The sequence below is a fragment of the Chlorocebus sabaeus genome, chromosome 6 (genome assembly GCF_047675955.1).
Source record: "Chlorocebus sabaeus isolate Y175 chromosome 6, mChlSab1.0.hap1, whole genome shotgun sequence".
Taxonomy (NCBI): domain Eukaryota; kingdom Metazoa; phylum Chordata; class Mammalia; order Primates; family Cercopithecidae; genus Chlorocebus; species Chlorocebus sabaeus.
The window spans coordinates 3610345-3629867 of NC_132909.1; the positions used below are offsets into that span (position 1 = coordinate 3610345).

The window sequence follows — 19523 nt, forward strand, 5'->3', positions numbered from 1 at the left end:
ATGGTGGCACATGCCTGTAATCCTAGCTACTGGGGAGGCTGAGGCAAAAGAATCGCTTGAACCTGGGAGGCGGAGGTTGCAGTGAGCTGAGATTGCGCCACTGCACTCCAGCCTGGGTGACAGAGTGAGATTCTGTCTTTAAAAAAAAAAAAAAAAAAAAAGGGCATCCTAATTGCATATAACCCATGCACATCCTCCTGTATACATGAAATCATCTCTGGATTACTTATAATTCCTGACACAGCCTACACCCCACTCCATTTGTGTCCATTCAACATGGTTTTTTGGTTTTTGAACTTCGGGGATTTTTTTTCTCAAAATGTTTTTGATTTATAGTTGGTTCAATAAACACCTGTAAACCCCACAGGTCTGGAGAAGCGACTGTGTATTTATAGTATGAAGATGATGTGTGGACATGTGTCCCTGTGGAGATGAGACTAACAAGGCCTATGACTCTACAAATGTGTCATCTTGAAATGGCTCTGCCAGCTTTCCAGGTCTGCAGAGAGTAAGAATATCACTTGTTCCTCTGATTCACGATCCTTGCAACCTCCTATGAGCTGCATCTGTGGATGGAAATTGGAGTCCCAGAGACAAATCAGGCTCCACCTGCTTCCAGAAGCTCAGAGTCTAGGGGTGAGAATCCAGTGGAGAACATATGGGGTTACATGGACATAGTAATGATAACACCGGAAACTTTCAGCAAGAAAAGAGTCACATTACTGAAACCATGAGGATAGACATGTTTATTTGAAGAAGAGGTAACTACATTGAAATTATTTTTAAAAATTTATAAGTTTTACTGCTGACAGAAGGCTGAAAGATAGTCTGAGGGGAGGTGGAACAACATGAGGGAAGGTGGAACAGCACATGTCTAAGTGCTGTGTTAAGAGGGAGTCTCTTGTATGTTTGGAATTGTGAGTTCCTCAGTGTGACTGCAGCCTCCAGTAGGACTAGGAAGTAAGCCAGTAGGTTGGAGAGGTGGGCAGGGGTCAAGTGAAATGGAGAATTGTGGGCTAAGCAAAGGAGTGTGTTTTCTCTGCAGCAGGCAGTGGGGACCTTAGACATTTGTAAGCAAGAGAGAGGCACGTTCAGATTCGTGGTGTGAGGAAGAGCGATGCCCTAAGATGCAGACTCACACCTTCGGATTCCTGCTGCTGGTACATTGGAGCTGTCAAGCCAGTTTTGAGACAGGACTGTTGTCTCCATAGAAGACCCCTGCAAGGCCTGACGGTGGTGCTCATGGGTAGAAGACAACTTTCGATCTGGATTCAGCATTTGGAAGTTCCGTGTACACGCTGGTATCTGTTGGGGGTGTCTTGGGCCTCTGAGAAGGGCGAGTGATTTTTCCCTGTGTGAGAACGCAGTGATCCAACTGTGCGTATGTCACCTCCTGAGGGTCTGGTTCATCAGAGTCCTGGAGAGAGGGAAATGTTAGTGAGGGAGGGGGTTCCTATTTTTCAGGCCTCTTAGGGAATAAGACTATCCACGAGACTGGGGCGAGGAGGACCTACCTCCCTGTTCACTGTTCTGTCCCCTGCAGGCTCTTGGTCCATTACAGCAGCATCTGTAGGAGACAAAAGTCATCAAAACAGCTGGGAAGGCACTTCTGGGTCCTCATTTCATAAGCAGATACCAAGATACAGGGGAGGCCATAGGTGCCTGAGGTCCCTCAGTTGCCAACAGCCAGACTCAGACATTCTATCTCTCTGAGCTCAAGGACTCATCCGATGAATAGCTCTGAGTTCCCATCCCATTGATTCTGTCTCCCACTTTCTGCCTGTCATGGAACCTTCTCCTGGATGTCAGTGGCTGCAGGGACATGAGGATACAGTTGAGAATCAGGCAATGGTCTGTGAGCTGAAGGCAGGGACAGGGTGTCTGGTGCTCTCTCTAGAAAGCCCTGCCTCTGTGGCTCCTGCCTTGGGCCAGAGACCATCCTGCCGGTGAGGAACACACACCTGCGTGCTCCCATCCCGCTTCCCCACAGGGCCCTGAGGTCTCTGGCCTCTGCTTCGTGAGACTTACTCTTTTTTTTGGAGCACCAGCGATGAAGGAGAAAGAAGAGGAGGATGGTGAAGGGGATGATGACCACTGAGGACACAATCAGAACATGCGAGTGTCTGGGGTTACCTGGGGGAAGACGAGACACCAATAAGAAGCTAATCACAGCAGTTCCTCCTTATGGATTGTCTCGAATTTCTTGATTGACAGGTAGCCATATACAACGTCTCTTTAGGACAAACAGCCAGATGGCGGGAGACCCAGCTTTCTCCTCCTCTCTCAGTTATAGCTCTCATAGTAACCATAGAACGTGCTGAGGATACCACTGCTTTAGTTTAGATGTTTGACCCCTTGAAACCTCACATTGAAATTTAACCCCCAGTGTGGGAGGTTGGGCCTCTTGGGAGGTGTTGGGGTCATGGAGGTGGATCCATCGTGAATAGATCAATGCTGTCCCAAGGAGACAGGGTTAGCAAGTTCTCCCTCTATCAGTTCCTGGAGAGCTGGTTGTTAAAAAGAGCTTGGAAGCTCCATTGCTCCCCCTCCCCCTTGCTCCCTCTCTTGCCGTGTGATCTCTGTGGTCTCTGCACACACAGACCCCCCTTCCTTTCTGCCAGAATGGGAGCAGCCTGAGGCCATCACAAGAAATAGATGCTGGTTCCGTGCTTCCAGTACAGCCTGCAGAACTGTGAGGCAAACAAATCTCGTTTCTTTAGAAGTTACCCAGGCTCAAGTGTTCTTTTATAGCCTCAAAAAGGGACTAAGACGGCAACATCCTGAGATCAGGAGGAACGTCCCAGAACAGCCTGGGCTGTCTTCCTATTCTTCCTAGAGGAGGACGTCATGCAGTGCTTTAGCTCAGTGTTTCCTGTGGCTCCAGGGTACAAAACCCAGGCCGGGCTGCTTTGTGGGTTCCCCCAGCTGCACTGCAAATGGGGTGACTCCATATGTCCCAAGCAGCTTTTCTGAGCCTTGGGGGACTGGCTCACATAGAAATATAGGCTTCTGTTGTCACTTGCTGGTTATCTGTTAGTAATGAACCTGCCTATGTCATGTATTCTCTGTGTGTTCTGTCTCCCTGAAATGATGGTGAGTGACAGAAACTGGCATAGCCCCAGGTGCAGTACAGGAGGTGTTTAGAGTCTTCTCTGGGAAGACTGGACTGGGATTGATGCACAGTGAATGTGCTTTACAATTTCTACAGCCACAACCCTCTTGACTCAAAAGAATTACATTCTCCAAGAAAAGAAATAAAGAGTGAAATCAAGATCAAAAAAGGTGAAGTAAACCTGACTTAAATCAAACAACCATGAAATAATGATGCAGCCCAGGAGCAACGTGCTACTTTTTGTGATCTCCCGAGACACATATTAAGCTGTTGTTCTACCTAAGAGTCCGGGGGAAGCACAACCACCTCCATCATCTATTGTTTCAATACACCCTGTTCTTCTGTGAGTTAGTACGAAATGTGATCAGGAGATAGTGCTAGCACTGGTCTCTGAGTCCAAGATCTGAGCTCACTCCAAAGAGTATTGGTTTTTATCTCCCCATGATCTATCTGTATCTCCACAGGTGATTGGAAGTAGGAGTGAGGTGGGGGATTTGGGTGACAGGGCAAGTTTTATACCATGAACAGAGCACATTCTCTATTCCAGAGCCTGCGTTGGTGGGTTCAAGGGGCTTCCACATTTTCCGTATGATCTCAAGCTCACAGAAAGCCAAATAAGAAAGAGGTTTTAGCCTGATTGTTTAATGGATAAGATAAAGGGTCAAAGAATTAAAAGACAGAGAAGTAGAAAAATGATGGTTGGTATTCAGGTGCCTTTGTAATTTGTGTGTGTTATATCATACTTACGTATTTTTTATTTTTATTTTTTGAGAGAGTCCCCCTGTGTTGCCCAGGCTGGAGTGCAGTGGCGCCATCTCAGCTCACTGAAACCTCTGCCTCCAGGGTTGAAGCCATTCTCCTGCTTCAGCCTCCCTAGTAACTGTGATTACAGGCACGTGCCAATGCACCGGGCTAATTTTTGTATTTTTAGTACACACGGGGTTTCACCATGTTGGCCAGGCTGGTCTCAAGCTCCTACCCTCAAGGGATGCACCCGCCTTGGCATCCAAAAGTGTTGGGTTACAGGTGTGAGCCCCCATGCACAGTCTCACATATTATGTTATTATACTAGGTCCTTTCATTTACACCACCTCTCGTGTGTCCATTGCTCCTCTGCCAGGTATTGATTTAGATGTAGAAAAAAAGTACATCTCAGAAAGAAATTAATGAAACAAGGATTAAACTACTAGGAAAAATCAAACCCAGCAAGACCTCCCTGCAAATGATTCTACCTCACAAACACATCTTATATCCATCTTTCATTCATTTAGTGTGTAAATCAACTCTACATTTCACCAGTGGGATGTGAATTGCCTTTTCGACAATCTTCTAGATTCCAGTTACGCACCGGGGCCCCCCTTATTTTCACATCAGTCACTATTAATCACTTAGGGATTCCTAGTTAGCCCTGAGTTGAATCCAAGGGCGGCGAGTATAAAACACATACTCCTTGTTCCTTCTTAGTTTCCTGTGTGCCCAGTGTGCTCTTCTTTCTCTCCAGTGGTCTTGTAATTCTCGCCATCTCATTCCCAGCATTTTGGGCAGAGCCTCTTCCTTGAACATAAGAATGTTTCCACCTTTTTGCCTTCACGGCTGAGGGCTCAGTGTGGAAAATCTTTCTGCCAATCTTCCAAGGGTTGAATCCATTTTTTTCATTAAGGTCACAAATATTATCTGATCAGTGAGACCTTCTCTGTCACCTGAAATTATACACTCAGCATTATCTATTATTTATTTTAAATCCTGACTGGGCACAGTGGCTCACGCCTATAATCCTTGCACTTAGGGAGGCCAAGGCGGTCAGATTACTCGAGATTGGGAGTTTGAGACAGACTGCACAACACGGTGAAACCTCATCTCTACTAAAAAATATACCAAAAAAAATTAGCCGAGTGTGGTGGTGCGCGGCTGTAATCCCAGCTACTCGGTAGGCTGAGGCAGAAGAATTGCATGAACCCAGGAGGCAGAGGTTGCAGTGAGTTGAGATTGTGTCACTGCACTCCAGCCTGTGGGACAGAGTGAGACTCTACCTCAAAACAAAACACAAACCAAAAAAACAGATTTGGTGCACAGATGCTTCCCAATGGATCATTCATTTGTGGATCCACTTGTGCATTCATTTTCTGCCCTCGTTTTTAACCATCTGCAATATCAGTGTCCCAAGAGCAGAGGCCAAATGCACCCTGTTTACCATTTGTGGAAGGCAGGAGAATGCTGCCCCACCCCAAAATGTCCCTGTCCTAGCCTCCATGGCTTGTGACTATGTCATTTTACATGAAAGGAGGAATGAAGATTGCAGATGGAATTACGGTTGCTAATCAGCTGAACTGAAAAGGAGGGTATCCTAGATGATTTTAGGGAGATTATGATGGATTATCTTGATGACCCCAATAGAATCCCAAAGTCCCTAAAGATGAGGAAGAAGGCAGAGTAGCATTCAGAGAAAGAGGTGTGGGTGAAGAAGAAGAGTCTGAATGATGCCATGTGAGACGTGACCAGCCTTTGTGGGCTTTGAGGAAGGAGGAAGGGGACCAGGGGCCAAAGAACGTGGGAGCCTCTAGGAGTTGGGAAATGTAAGGAGCAGATTCTTACTTGGAACCTTAAAAAGAAGCTCAGCCTTGTTGTCCCTTTGATATCAGCCCAGTGAGATGCATTTCATACTTCTGAGCTACAGCACTGTGAGATAATTAAGAAAAACATGCTTTCATCCACAAAGCTTGTGGCAATTTGTTATGGCAACAATAGGAAAAGATTCCACACTGCACAGCCAGAGCATGGGGCATTGGCTGAACAAGTGAGTGTCATGTGCATAAATGAACTAAATTCTCTGTTACTACAAGTTTCTTGCTCTGCTGAGTCAACCAGGGTTGCGTCATGAGAGACAGGAGCTCATTCCTTGGCAAGTAGAACTTTTCTAAAAACATCCCACCCTCATCAGATGTTCTTTTCACTTCCCTTTCTCAAGCCCCAGGCATTTATCCTGTAGTTAGGAATGCAGGCAGAAAAAATACTGCATTTTTTTTTTTTTTTTTCTGAGAAGGGTGTCAGATTTGCACTCATCCTTCTGGCTTGGAGGTCTCAGGTGCAGAAAATTAGAGATTAAGAGACTTCACTGAGCCTTGTGTTGGCCCCAGATCCCTTGTGCTGTTGGAGTGTCTAGAGTTCAGAGACAGCAGAAGACAGGCCCACAATCCCAGAAGGAGCTGAGCTAATGCTTGAATCCAAGGCTTCCACCTCTCCAGGTTTCCAAAAGCAGAGACAAGAGGGGTTCTTTACTCACCAATGTTGGAGCTTGGTTCTGTGGGTGAAGACCAAGTACTTGAAGAGTTTCCTAGAACACAGGACAAGAGAGAGGTGTGGAAATGAAGATGCCTGTCTTCTACTCAATGGAAACCTTTAAGGTTGGTTCATGCCCAAACATTCTGTTATCTGATGTTGGGCCCTGGAAGTCCTGGTGTACCCTTCTCCATAATCATTGTATGTGATGCTCACTGTCTTGAGACTTCAAGGTATGAGGAGAAAACAGGAGCATCACACTACCTGACTTAAAAATATGTTACAGAGCTGTAGTAAGCAAAACAGCATGACATTGGCATAAAGAAAGACCCATAGAACAATGGAGCAAAATGAAGAACACAGATGTAATCCACCCATTTATATCCAATAGAGTTTGACAAAGGCTCTAAAGGTCTAAAATCAGGAAGGGACTGTCATTTCAAAAAATGGTGCAGGGAAAACTGTACATCTACATGCAGAGGGATGAAACTGCACCTCTAACTCTCACCATACACAAAAATCAAATGAAAATGAATTAAAGACTTAAGGCCTAAACCCATCAAACGTTTAAAAGGAAACATTGGGGAAATGCTCCAGGACATTTGTCTGAGGAAAGACATTTTGTTTAAAATCTCAAAAACACAAACAATCAAAACAAAAATAGACGATTGGGATTACACCAAACTAAGCAGCTTCTGCACCGCAAAGGAAGCAACAAACAAAGTGAAGAGACAACCCACAGAATATTTGTAAAGTATGCACTTGGAGGGGATTAACAACTAGAATATATAAGAAGCTTAAACACCTCAATAAAACAAATAATTTAATTATAAAATTAATAAAAGATCTGAACAGACATTTCTCAACGAACAAAACATGCAAATGGATATTGTATATATGAAAAAATGCTTAGTATCAACTAATCAGAGAAATGCAAACTGAATTCACAGTGAGCTATCATCTTACCCCATTACAATGGCTTTTTATCAGAAAGACAGACAAAACAAATGCTGGTAAGGTGGTAGAGAAAGGAGAGCAGCAAGAATGTTCTCATCCAAGAAGCTTCTGGAAATTTGTTATGGCAACAATAGGAAAAGATTCCACACTGCACAGCCAGAGCATGGGGTATTGGCTGAACGAGTCAGTGAGTGGAAGTGTCGTGTGCATAAATGAACTAAATTCTCTCTGACTGCAAGTCTCTTGCTCTGCTGTGTCAACCAGGGTTTCATCTGGTACACTGTTGATATAAATGTAAATTAGTACAACCATTACAGAGGAGAAGAGTATGGAAGTTCCTCAAAAAATAAAATGAGGTTGGGCACGGTGGTTCATGCCTGTAATCCCAGCACATTGGGAGGCCGAGGTGGGTAGATCACTTGAGGTCAGGACTTGAAGAGCAGCCTGGCCAATATAGAGAAACCCCGTCTCTACTAAAAATATTAGCCAAGTGTGGTGGTGGGAGCCAGAAATCTCAGCTACTCGGGAGGCTGAGGCTGGGAAATCTCTTGAATCCTAGAGGTGCAAGTTGCAGTGAGCCCAGATGGTGCCACGGCACTCCAGGCTGGGCAACAAGAATGAAACTCTGTCTTAAAAAAAAACAAAAACCATAAAACAAAACGTAAAAAGTCAACTTACCCAGGATCTAGCAATTCCACGACTGGGTGTAAACCAAAAGGAAAGGACTTCAGTGTATTGAAGTGACATCTGCACTCCCATGATTGTTCTAGCACAGTTCACAGTAGCCAAGATGTGGAGACAACCTACCTGCCCCTCAGTGGATGACTGGATAGAGAGAATGTAGTACATACACACAGTGGAGACTACTCATCCATAGAGACAATAACATCCTGACATTTGCAGCCACATGGATGGAACTGGAGGTCATTACAAGTATTTCCATTTCTCACTCATATGCAGGAGCTAAAAGGTGGATCTCATGAAGGTAGAGAGTAGAATGGTGGCTACCAGAGGCCAGGAAGGGAAGCGTGGAGGGTAAAAAAAAGAATACTAATTAATTAATTTTGAGAGAGTGTCTCTCTCTGTCTCCCAGGCTCTAGTGCAGTGGCATGATCTTGGCTCACTGCAACCTCTGCCTCCTGCAACTAAGTGCATCTCCTGCCTAACCCTTCCAAGTAGCTGAGACTACAGGCATGTGCCACCACGCTCGGCTAATTATTATTATTATTATTATTATTATTATTATTTTGTATTTTTAGTACAGATGGATTTTCCCCACGTTGGCCAGGGTGGTCTTGAGTCCCTGATCTCAAAAGATCCACCTGCCTTAGCCTCTCAAAGTGTTGGGATTACAACCGTGAGTCACAGTGCCCGGCCTATAAATGTATTTATGAACAGTAGACTTCACACTTAAAAATGGTAAAGGTGGTAAATTATATAGGTATATTTCACCTCAATAAATACTTTTCCAAATGAAAAGAAAAGGGTGTAGGGGTTGCTGGTGATGACATCTCTCTGTGGGTGAGAGGCCGGGATGGGCTTCTGGGAAATGAGTAAGGTTGAGGGGCTGAGGGAACCTCTGATCTCCCCAAACTGAGCCCAGTCTGCCCTCCTCTGGGTCTGTCCTGACAGCTTTCTCCATCTGCCTGGGTGCCGACAGCCCTGAACGCGGGCCTCCATGTGGGCCGTGAAGGAGGATTTGGAGGTGCCCTGTCTGCCATCCTGTGCCATGACCCCACCCTCACACCCAGGCTTTGTCTTCTCTCTGCATCTGTTCACGCTTCTCTCCATCATCAAAAGGAAGTTCCTCAGCTATGGCTCTAGGATTACAAGACGTGGAACAGGCATGGACTTTCCTCACCTGTGACAGAAACGGGCAGTGGGTCACTCGGGTCTGACCACTCGTAGGGTGCGGTACGGAAAGAACCGAAGCATCTGTAGTTCCCTCCGTTGGTCGCAGGGCCCAGAGGGAAGTCGGCCTGGAATGTTCCACTGACCCTCGGCACTGCAGGGAGCCTAAGTCTATGGGCCTCCCCATCCCTGGATAGATGGTAAATGTCAAACGAGCTCTGGGAGCTGCAGGACAAGGTCACGTTCTCGCCTGCCTGAACCATGGGGCCTGGCTGGACTGAGAGACAAGGTTTCCCATATAGACCTGGAAGGAGAAGAGGCAGTTTCCTCAGGGAGGTTCTTCCTTGTCACAGCTCCCCTCACACCTGAGCTGAGAGCTCACTCCCCTGCTCTATGACCTAATGCTCTCTCTGCCTCTCACCCTCCACCCCATCTCTCTTCATGTCTGTTTCCTCCTTCCACCTTCTCTGTCTCTCTAGGTCTCTGACCTCACTTCCCCATCGCAAGCTATGTTTTCTTTTTTGTACCATTTTATTATTTCTGACCCTACTTGGATTGGTTGACTTGATCTTCCTCTTTCTTTAATTCTGAGTCTCTCATTTTCTGTCTTATTCATAACTTTCTGCATATTTCTATCTATTATCTATTGATCGATCTATCAATTATCTATGTATGTATGTATCTATCATCTATCATCATCTGTGTATCTATGACCTCTCTCTCTGTTATCTATCATCTATCAATCAATGTATGTATGTATCTATCCATCTATCTATCATCACGTGTCTATCCGTCTTTCTGTCTCACTATGTCTATTTATGTATCATCTATCTACTTATCTATCTATATCATCTATCAGTCATTCATCATTTATCTATCACCTATCTCTCTGTTATCTATCATCTATCTCTTATCTTTCATCCATTTATATCTATCGCTCATCTGTCTTTCTCCATCTCCTTTTCTCTGCCTCTCAGTCTCTCTAGTTCTCTTTTGGCATCTCTGCAATCCATTCCCACATCTTTATCTTTCCCTGTTTTTGTGCCTCTCCTTCAGGGCTCTGATTTTAGGGCATTTCTCTGCTCCCTTCCGTCATATGCTTACTGCTCTGCCCTCTTTTTCTATCTCTTTATATGTCTGTGAGTCTCTCAATTCCCTTCTTGTGGCTCATTCTGTGTGTGTGTTCATGTCTTCGCTTTTTGGTTTCCCTGATTTCACTCCGTGTCTCTCTGTGGGCTTTTGTTCTCAGTAATCCTATCACGTGTGGTGTTATTTGAATATGAGCCTCAGAATCCAGTCTGGGGACTCCAGGAACTCACAGCATACAGGGGTTGGTGTTCTGCTCCCTCACCTGGGGCCATGGTGTCCTGGGACGATGACAGCTCCACTGCATGGAAGGCAGAGGTTTAAGAATAAACACGGCATCTGTAGGTGCCACAAGCCTGGGGCCACAGGGCCCAACTCAGGCCAGATAGACGTGTCTCTTTGGGTTCTCCTGGTAGAGAACACTTTGTGGAGGTAAAACAGAATGGAACCTTCTAACCTGTGCCTGGTCTCTGAACAAAGTCAGCATGGAAGGACATCTCTCTCTGGGACATGTCTGTCTCTCTGTGCGTCTTCTTTTACCTCTTTATCTCTTTTCCTAACACCCTGTATGGCCCCTGTGTCTGCCTTCTATGTTATGACGTGCAGTCTGTACCTATGTCTCCTGTTTCTCTACCTCTGTTGGTACAGACCTCATGAAGTCACTTTCTCTCCATGAGAATCCCACACTCATCTTCCTCATGACCACCTGGGGCTTCCAGTCCTAGATCATTCACTCCCTGTCCCTGCAAGGTGAGAGGCAGGTCTGGATTCTCTCACCTATGATCACGATGTCCAGAGGGTCACTGGGAGCCGACCACTCATAGGGGGAGTAAGCGACAGAACCAAAACATCTGTAGGTCCCTGCAAGGGCAGGTATCATGGGACCCACGGAATAGTTGGCCTGGGAACCCCCATCATGGAGCTGTCCAACGAGGTGCAAGGGGTCCTTAGTGATCCCCTCTCTGTGCAGAAGGAAACGCTCAAACCTCATATCTGACCAACATTGCAGGATGACCGTCTCTCCTGATTTCACCAGGGGACCTGGGTGGGCCAGGAGGGAAGGTTTTCTGTAGACTCCTAAGAAGAGAGGTTGTGAGTTCAGATGGCGTCTCCCTTTCTCATCCCATTCATGGGAACTGGAATAAGTGAGGCTTCCCCTCCATGGTGTCTATCTCTCTCCTCCCTGTCTGTGTCTCCGTGTTCTTTTCTGTGCCCATAACCCCTGGTGCAGGTCCCTCCATCTGTCTCCCTCCCTCTTCCCTGTCTCTCTGTCTCTAGGACCCCTGATTCCCTTCCCACTGGGCTCAGTGTCATCTCTTAGGCTGTTGTATCTGTTTTCCACTAATCTCTTTGCTGGTGTTTATGTGGGGCTGGAAGAGGAACCATGACAGGCTGCACGTCCAGGCTCTCAGCAGCCTGACTCAATCTCTTTTGGACAAATTGGAATGGCTGGCGGGAGGTGTGAACTCATCAGTAAGGCAGGCATCAATGTCCCTGTTCCTGATGGGGGTTGGGATCCTCTCCTGCCATGTCTGTGCCTTTTCCATGGTCCCAGCTGCCATAGGGTGGCCCCTGGTGCTGGTTCCAGGAGAATCAACCCCTCCCTGTGTGGATCGAGCCTGGTGGTAGCATCAGTATTCCGCCTGTGCTGAAATCAGTGTAGCCAACCTTCTCCTTGTTTGGTTTCTTAACTTGTCCTTGACTTGAGTTCCTGTGTTGGTTTCCTGTTGCTGCTGTAGAAAATTATCACAAACACGGTGGCAGGAGAGAATACAATAACCCCTTCCACTAAAGGAGAACAGAAATCTGACCCAGTTCTCTCTGGGCTAAAATCAAGGAATCTGCAGGGCTGTGCTTCCACTGGAGACTCAGGGAGAATCAGTTCCCTTGAATTCTCTAGCCCTTAGAGGCCACCTGCCTTCATGGCTCGTGGCCTTCCTTCACCTTCAAAGCCTGTAGTGAGTCTCCCTCCCACTGTGCTGCTCTAATCCCCACTCTCCTCATCCTCCTCCTCTCATGTGGTCCCTTGTGATTCCACTGAGCCCAGCGGGACAGTCCAGGCCGTCTCCCCATCTCAAGGTCAACTTATCAACAACCTGAGCTCCATCTTCCCCTTTAGTCCTCTGCCCTATAACATAAATAGTCATAGGGTCCACGGATTACCATGTAGCCATAACTAGGGACAATTATTCTTCCCATCACAGTACCTATTTCTCTGTACTGAATCCCCCTTTACCCCAAATACAGTCAGGTCCTGGGTGATGGGACCCTGGTGGATACCCCCAGCAGAAGCTCTGGGATTCAGGAGATGGGACAAGGAGAAGCCCAGACAGGAGCCCTCTGACCTGTGACCGTGATCACCAGGGGGTTGCTGGGAGCCGACCACTCAGTGGGGGAGTTCAGGTGTGAACCCTGACATCTGTAGGTCCCTGCGTGTGCTGGGGTCACAGGGCCCAGGAGGATGTCCTTCCAGAATCTTCTGTTGTAGAGCTCAGGGGCAGGCACCCCATCTTCCTTGTACAGACTGAAGATGGTAAACCCAAGATGAGAGTGACACTGAAGACTCACGTGTTCTCCTTGAGGCACCACAGCACTGGGCCAGGCAGAGAGGAAGGGCTTGTCCTGACCATCTGGGGGAGAAGGAGTCACCGCCTTTAGAGAGGAGGATGTGGAGCAGCCCCTCCCTCCCTGTGCTCAGAAGATTCTCCCCACTTTCCACATTTCTAAGGCTCCTACCACACCTGGGTGCCCAGGGCTACAGGAAGAACCCATCCCACATAGACATGGCGTCTCCCTATAAGAAAAGTGTCAGCTGAGAACTTTGAGCAAGTGCTAAATAAGCCACTCTTACTAGATTTTAATACTGCAAGATTACTCACATAAAACAACACAAAGTAGACACAGGATGGAGGGCATGACCTTTGTGAATGGAATATCAGCTAATGCACGAACCATAATAAACAACTGAGCCCTCATTAGAAGATCTGAAATGTCAGGGTCATGACTGTGGTTCCCCACCCCGCTTCTGGTAGAATGACAGCGGCAACACTGCAGCCCCGACCATCATGGAAACGCTGGAGGGTGTGAGTTACGCTCTTGTCCTCAGAGGCCTGCTGTTCTTGCACTGCTTCCCTCCCTTCCTCTGCCGGTGACATCACTTCTTCCCCGCACACCGCTGCTTTGAGCACTCCAGTCTCCCCCAGGGTCCCCACAGACTCGGCCAAGGGAAAGAAAGAACAAGGAGGGCTAGGACAGAACTGTGGGCCAAGCTTCCCATGGCTTCCTTTTCCTAGTTCATGAGAGATTCCCACATAGCTTCCCATCGTCATCCCATCAGTCAACCCCTTGTGCTGCCTGCCTCGTGTTTCAAGAAAATCATCTTATGTGGGGAGATGACAACCTAAGGTTTGTGGAAGGACTCACCCACATGTGACCAGGCCCTCTGCAGCAAGAAGAACCCTATAAAGAAAGATCATGATGGATGATCCATCTGTACATCACCTCCAGGCCCATATCTCCACTCCAGACCCATATCTACAGTTCCAGGCCCATATCTATACTCTAGGCCCATATCTCCACCTCCAGGCCCATATCTACAGTTCCAGGCCCATATCTCCACTCCAGGCCCATATCTACAGTTCCAGGCCCATATCTCCACCTCCAGGCCCGTATCTCCATTCCAGGTACATATTTGCACTCCAAGACAATATCTCCACTCCAGGCCCATATCTCTATCTCCAGGCCCATATCTCCATTCCAGGCCCATATCTAAAGCTCCAGGCCCATGTCTCCACTCCAGGCTCATATCTCCACCCCAGGCCCATATCTCCACTCCAGGCCTATATCTCCACCTCAGGCCTATACCTTTACCTCCAGGCCCAGATATCCACCCCAGTGCTCCCTCCCTCGATTCCCTTCCGGGACTCACCAACACACGCCATGCTGATGACCATGAGCGACATGGTGCTGCCGGTGCAGACAGGCGGCCGCGCCCCAGCTCAGCTCAGCAGCACACAGGATGTTGTGAGGGGCTCATGCAGTTGACATGCTGACCACATCATGAGAGGATGACGTACACAGGCTCTTTCTGCCTTGCACGAGGCCCAGTGGGTGTTTGCTCAAGAGTGGAACATGGCTTCCTGGAAATTGTTCCGACTAGAATTGACACCTTGCATCCTTCACTATTACCAACTCAAAACACGTCTCAGATCCAATCTCTCATACAGGAGAGGATTGAATTTTGTGCTGACATGAAAGACTTTTGACGTATTTTTGTTGTTTTCTTCTGAGATTCAAACTCTTCTCCATGTGCTATTTTTTGCCCATTCAATATGATGTTGGCTGTGGATTTGTCATAGATGGCTCTTCATATTCACTTGGAAACAAGTTGTTAAATTTCCATGTTTTTCTGTCGTTTTGAGAGATGATCTTGGTATTTTTTCCCATTTTTATTGTGTGCCTTGTTATGATTTCGATTCTTTGAATTTATTGAGACTTGCTTTGTGGCCAATCTTAGAATATGATATTTTTTGTGTGTGTGCAGATAAGAAGAATCTATATTCTGCAGTTGTTGGGTGGAATACTCTGTAGATATCTCTTAGGTTCAGTTGGTCAAGTGTTGTCTTTAAGACCAGAATTTCTTTGTTAGTTTTCTGTTTTAGTGATCCATCTTATGTTGTCAGTGGGATGTTGAAGTCCCTTACTATTATTATGTGGCTGTCTAACTCTTTTCATAGGTGAAGAATAACTTGTTTTAGGAATCTGCGTGCTCCAAAGTTGGGCACATATATATTTAGAATAGTTAAGTCTTCTTGTCAAATTGAACCCTGTATCATTTTGTAATGCCCTTCTTTGTCCTTCCTGATTGCTGTTGATTTAAAGTGTGTTTCATGTGATATAAGGATAGGAATGCCTTCTCTTTTTTTGTTTCCTGGTTGCCTAGTAAATATGTCTCCATCCTTCTACTTTGAGCTGCCTGTGGGTGTCATTTCATGTGAGATGTGTCTCTTGAAGACAGCAGGCAGTTGGCTCTTGGCTTTTTATCCATGTTGCCACTCTATGCCTTTTACGTGGGGAATTTAGGCCATTTACATGCAGGGTTCATATTGATATATGAAATTTTGGTCCTGTCGTTATGTTGTTGGCTGTTTTATAGACTTGATAGTGTAATTGCTTTGTATTATTTGTGAGCTATGGCTTGAGTGTGTTTTTGTGGTAGCAGGTTTTTATCTTGTTTCCTATTGAGCGCTCCACTAAGGATCTCTTGTAATGGTGGTCATGGTGGTCTAGTGCTAACAAATTCTTTTAGTGCTTCCTTGTCAGAGAAAGATTTTATTTCTCTTTTGCTTATGAAGCTTAGTTTGATGGGATATGATATTCTTGGTTGGATTTTCTTTTCTTTAATAATGCTGAAAACAGGTTCCTAATCTCTTTGGCTTATACGATTTCCACTGAGAGTTCTGCGGTTAGCCTGATTGGGTTCCTTCTGTAGGTGACCTGCTCCTTCTCTTTAGCTGCCTTTAAGATTTTTTTCTGTTGTGTTGACCTTGGAGGATCTGATAACTGTGTGTATTGGGGATGGTCACCTTGTGTTATATCCCACATGGGTTTTCTGCATTTTTTTTTAATTTATATGTCTTCCTCTCTAGCAAGATTGGGAAAATTTTCATGGACTATGTCCTCAAATATGTTTTCTACGTTGCTTACTCTTTCTCCTTCTCTTTCAATAATTCCAATGAACCATATATTTTGTGTCTCTACTTAATCCTATATTTCTCAGATATTTCATTTAGTTTTTAAAAATCTTTTTAAAAATTTTTGTCTGACTGAGTTGATTCAAAGATCTATTTTTCAAGCTCTGAGATTATTTCCCTAGCTTGATCTCTTCTGCTTTTGTTGCTTCTGATTGTATTGTGAAATTCTTGAAGTGAAGTCTTCAGTTTCAGGAGTTCAGTTTGGTTCTTTCTTAAAATGGATATTTCATGTGTCAGCTCCTAGATCATTTTGCTGGATTCTTTGGATTGGTCTTCAACTTTCTCCAAGATTTTGGTGAGTTTCCTTAGTATCCAGATTCTGAATTCTGTGTCTGTCATTTCAATCATCTTAGTATGGCTAACAATTGGATTTCTGGGGAACTATCGAGTTGCCAGAGTTCTTGTATTGATTCTTTTTCATGTGTGAGGGCTGGTGTTCCTTTAACTATGATGTAAGTTAAGCCTAGTCAGTTGTCTTTATTTCTGGGTATTTTGAGAGGACTGGGACTCATATAGAACCTTTATTTGTGGCTGAGTCTTTGCCTTAGTTTTCACAGGTGCTGTATACTGGCACAATATTTTGGTGTTGTGTTTTGGTCTGTGATTCAGTGGGTGGTGCTTAAGAATGTTGGCTGGCAGATAGTTTGTTACTCAGCCACATGGCTCCTTCGTATTTTTGTGCAGCTCTCCCCAGCACTCTGTGGTGAGGGCGGAGAAATGACCCCCTCACCTAGTCCACTCCTGAGCTTTTGAGGAGCCCCCTTTAATGACCAGCTTCACGACTGTATTTCCTTTGTTAGGTGTTCTAGTCAAAGGTGTGGATGTGATGTCAAAATCACCTCACACCACAAGACGCCCAGCTAATTTTTGAATTTTTAGTAGAGACAGAGTTTTGCCATATTGGACAGGCTGGTCTCAAACTCCTGACCTCAAGTGATCCACCTGCCTCGGCCTCCCAAAGTGCTGGGATTACAGGTGTGAGCCCCTGCACCCTGCCAGGGGTTCTTGAGTTGCCACATCAATCATCCACTTGGACTGGTGATTGGTAATTCTGATATTGGTCCTTTTCCTAGGGTGGAATTCTCATCCTCCTTCCACGGCCCTGACTTCAAATTGTAGGGAGCAATGAGTTGGAGTATTGCTCTGATTTTGAAGGGGAAGCTGATTTGTATTTAAATATTCATTTTTTAATTTTCTTAAATTTTTTTGACCAATTAAAAAATTTGTTTTCAGCTAAGTTTATATGAGAAACTAACTCATATAAAACTCAGAGATGGTCTTCTCCTGATATATCCATTTTATATTTTTATGATTGCCTTTTAAATTATATTGAATGGTTGTAATTCCAGGGACATGTCTTTCAGAACAGTATTTATTCTTATCTACGTGTTTTGGAGAGTGCACTAAGGGACATTGAAGTTTATTTCCTGAAAAGAGTTTAATTTTAAAATGTATTTTATTTAATAACTCAATGATTTGGAATGTCTAGGTATTTCAGAGATGGTTTTAGACAATTGGTTTTCTTGTGATATGTGACCACTTCATCTAAGCTGAATAATGTCTTCATAATGTCCACTTAGAATCTTTTGAATTCTGTAGGATCTGTACTAATGTCATTGTTTCCTTTCTGATATTGGTAACTTTCCTGGGGTAGGATTCTTATCTCCCCCTGAGGTTCTGCCTCTAAAATTCAGGGAACAATGAGTTGGATTAGTACTCTGATTTCAAAGGGAAAGCTGATCATCTACCATTTTTTTGTTTATGTAAATGAACACATTAACATCCCTTGCCTGAACCTTAGTTTCCTTGTTTGGAGCATTTTGCTATAAATCTCACTTCTCAGAGTGATTGTGGGGCTTGATGTGGCTGGGGTATGGGATGAGCTCAAATATAATTTATTTCCAGATCAGGTTAAGGCATGAAGGGGTTGGGACTTGTTAGAATCCTGTTGTTGGACTCCACAGTAAGGGTAGACATTTGAGGCACTCAATCGAAAACCTCAGTTGTTCCTAGCACTGAGAAATTTAATAGAAAGTTTCTAAAACATTATTCATGGTCTTATGCACGAAAAGTAAAGTGATAGCACTGGAAGTAGACAGGGAATCATAAGAAAAAAGAGCAAAGCTCAGTGGTCACCAGTGCCTGGGACCATCAAGGGGTTATTAAGGAGGAAGTTTCCAGTTCTGTGTGGAACAGAAGAGGCTCCCTAGGGTCCTCACAGACAGGAAGTGAGTCAAGACTCTGGGCGTGGCTGGAAACTCTGACTCTCCTTGAGATTTTTTTTTTTTTTTTTTTTTTTTTTTTTTTTTTTTTTTTTGAGACAGAATCTTACTCTGTCCCCCAGGCTAGAGTGCAATGGCATGATCTCGGCTCACTGCAACCTCTGCCTTCTGGGTTCAAGCGATTTTCCTGCCTCAGCCTCCCAAGTAGCTGGGACTAAAGGTACCTGCCACCATGCTCAGCTAATTTTTATAATTTTATTAGAGATGGGGGTTTCACCATGTTTGCCAGGCTAGTCTTGAACTCTTGACCTCAGGTGATCCACCTGCCTTAGCCTCCCAGAGTGCTGGGATTGCAGGCGTGAGCCACCACGCCTTCTCTGAGATTTTACAGATGGGCTCTGGGACATCTCTGCTCACTGACCGGAGCCCCTGGTCAGCACTGAGCCACCTCCTCCGTGTGTGTGAAACAGTTTCATTGCAGTATTGTATGAGGCTCCCGTTGGATCCGTCATTGCGCCCACACAACTGTGGGCAGACACTGAGTTTGGGAAACTGGATGCCATGTGGAAGTAGATGATGGGTTAGACCTCCCTTTTCAGCTCTCAACTCCAAAGAAAGCCATGAGAGAAACCTTAGGTGGAAGACAAAGTGTGAGAGGTGAGCAGTCCAACAAAAAGGACCAAGGAAGTATATTTTTTATTTTTATTTTTTGAGATGGAGTCTCGTTCTGTTGCCCAGGCTGGAGTGTAGTGGCCCGATCTCGGGTCACTGCAGCCTCCGCCTCCCGGGTTCAAGCGATTCTCCTGCCATAGCTTCCCAAATAACTAGGATTACAGGCATGCCCCACCATGCCCAGCTAATTTTTAAAATTTTTAGTAGAGATGGGGTTTCACCGTATTGACCAGGTTGGCCTAGAACTCCTGACCTCAGGTGATCTGCCCACCTCAGCCTCCCAAAGTGCTGGTATTACAGGCATGAGCCACTGTGCCTGGCCTCAGACTCATGTTTCAAAGTCCCAAATGCACATTTGCCCACCTATTCCAGTTATTTTATGCTCAGAACTGAAGAGATGGAGAATCAATAGTTCACTTCAGGGAATGTGGCAGTTGGAAACAAAGAAAAATGCATTACATGACAGTGGACCAGAGCACGCGATCACAGGGGTGTGGACGCAAACCCACCACGGGGGATGTGCCCTCACGTCACAGGGAGCAAAAGGAAGGGAGGGGCAGTCCCGGAGGGTCCACAACAGCAGGATGGAAAGCA

General features: G+C 45.5%; 1 protein-coding gene across 1 annotated transcript; it reads right to left on the bottom strand.

Annotated features, from left to right (window-relative positions):
* Positions 1-829: 829 nt before the first annotated feature.
* Positions 830-14244, bottom strand: LOC103235277 (killer cell immunoglobulin-like receptor 3DL3). Its single transcript, XM_007998077.3, is given in 10 exon segments — positions 830-1266; positions 1268-1417; positions 1515-1567; positions 2029-2133; positions 6393-6443; positions 9207-9500; positions 11060-11359; positions 12628-12912; positions 13706-13741; positions 14211-14244. Coding segments are annotated over 10 exon segments (1452 nt in total). The 3' UTR covers positions 830-1122.
* Positions 14245-19523: the final 5279 nt, after the last annotated feature.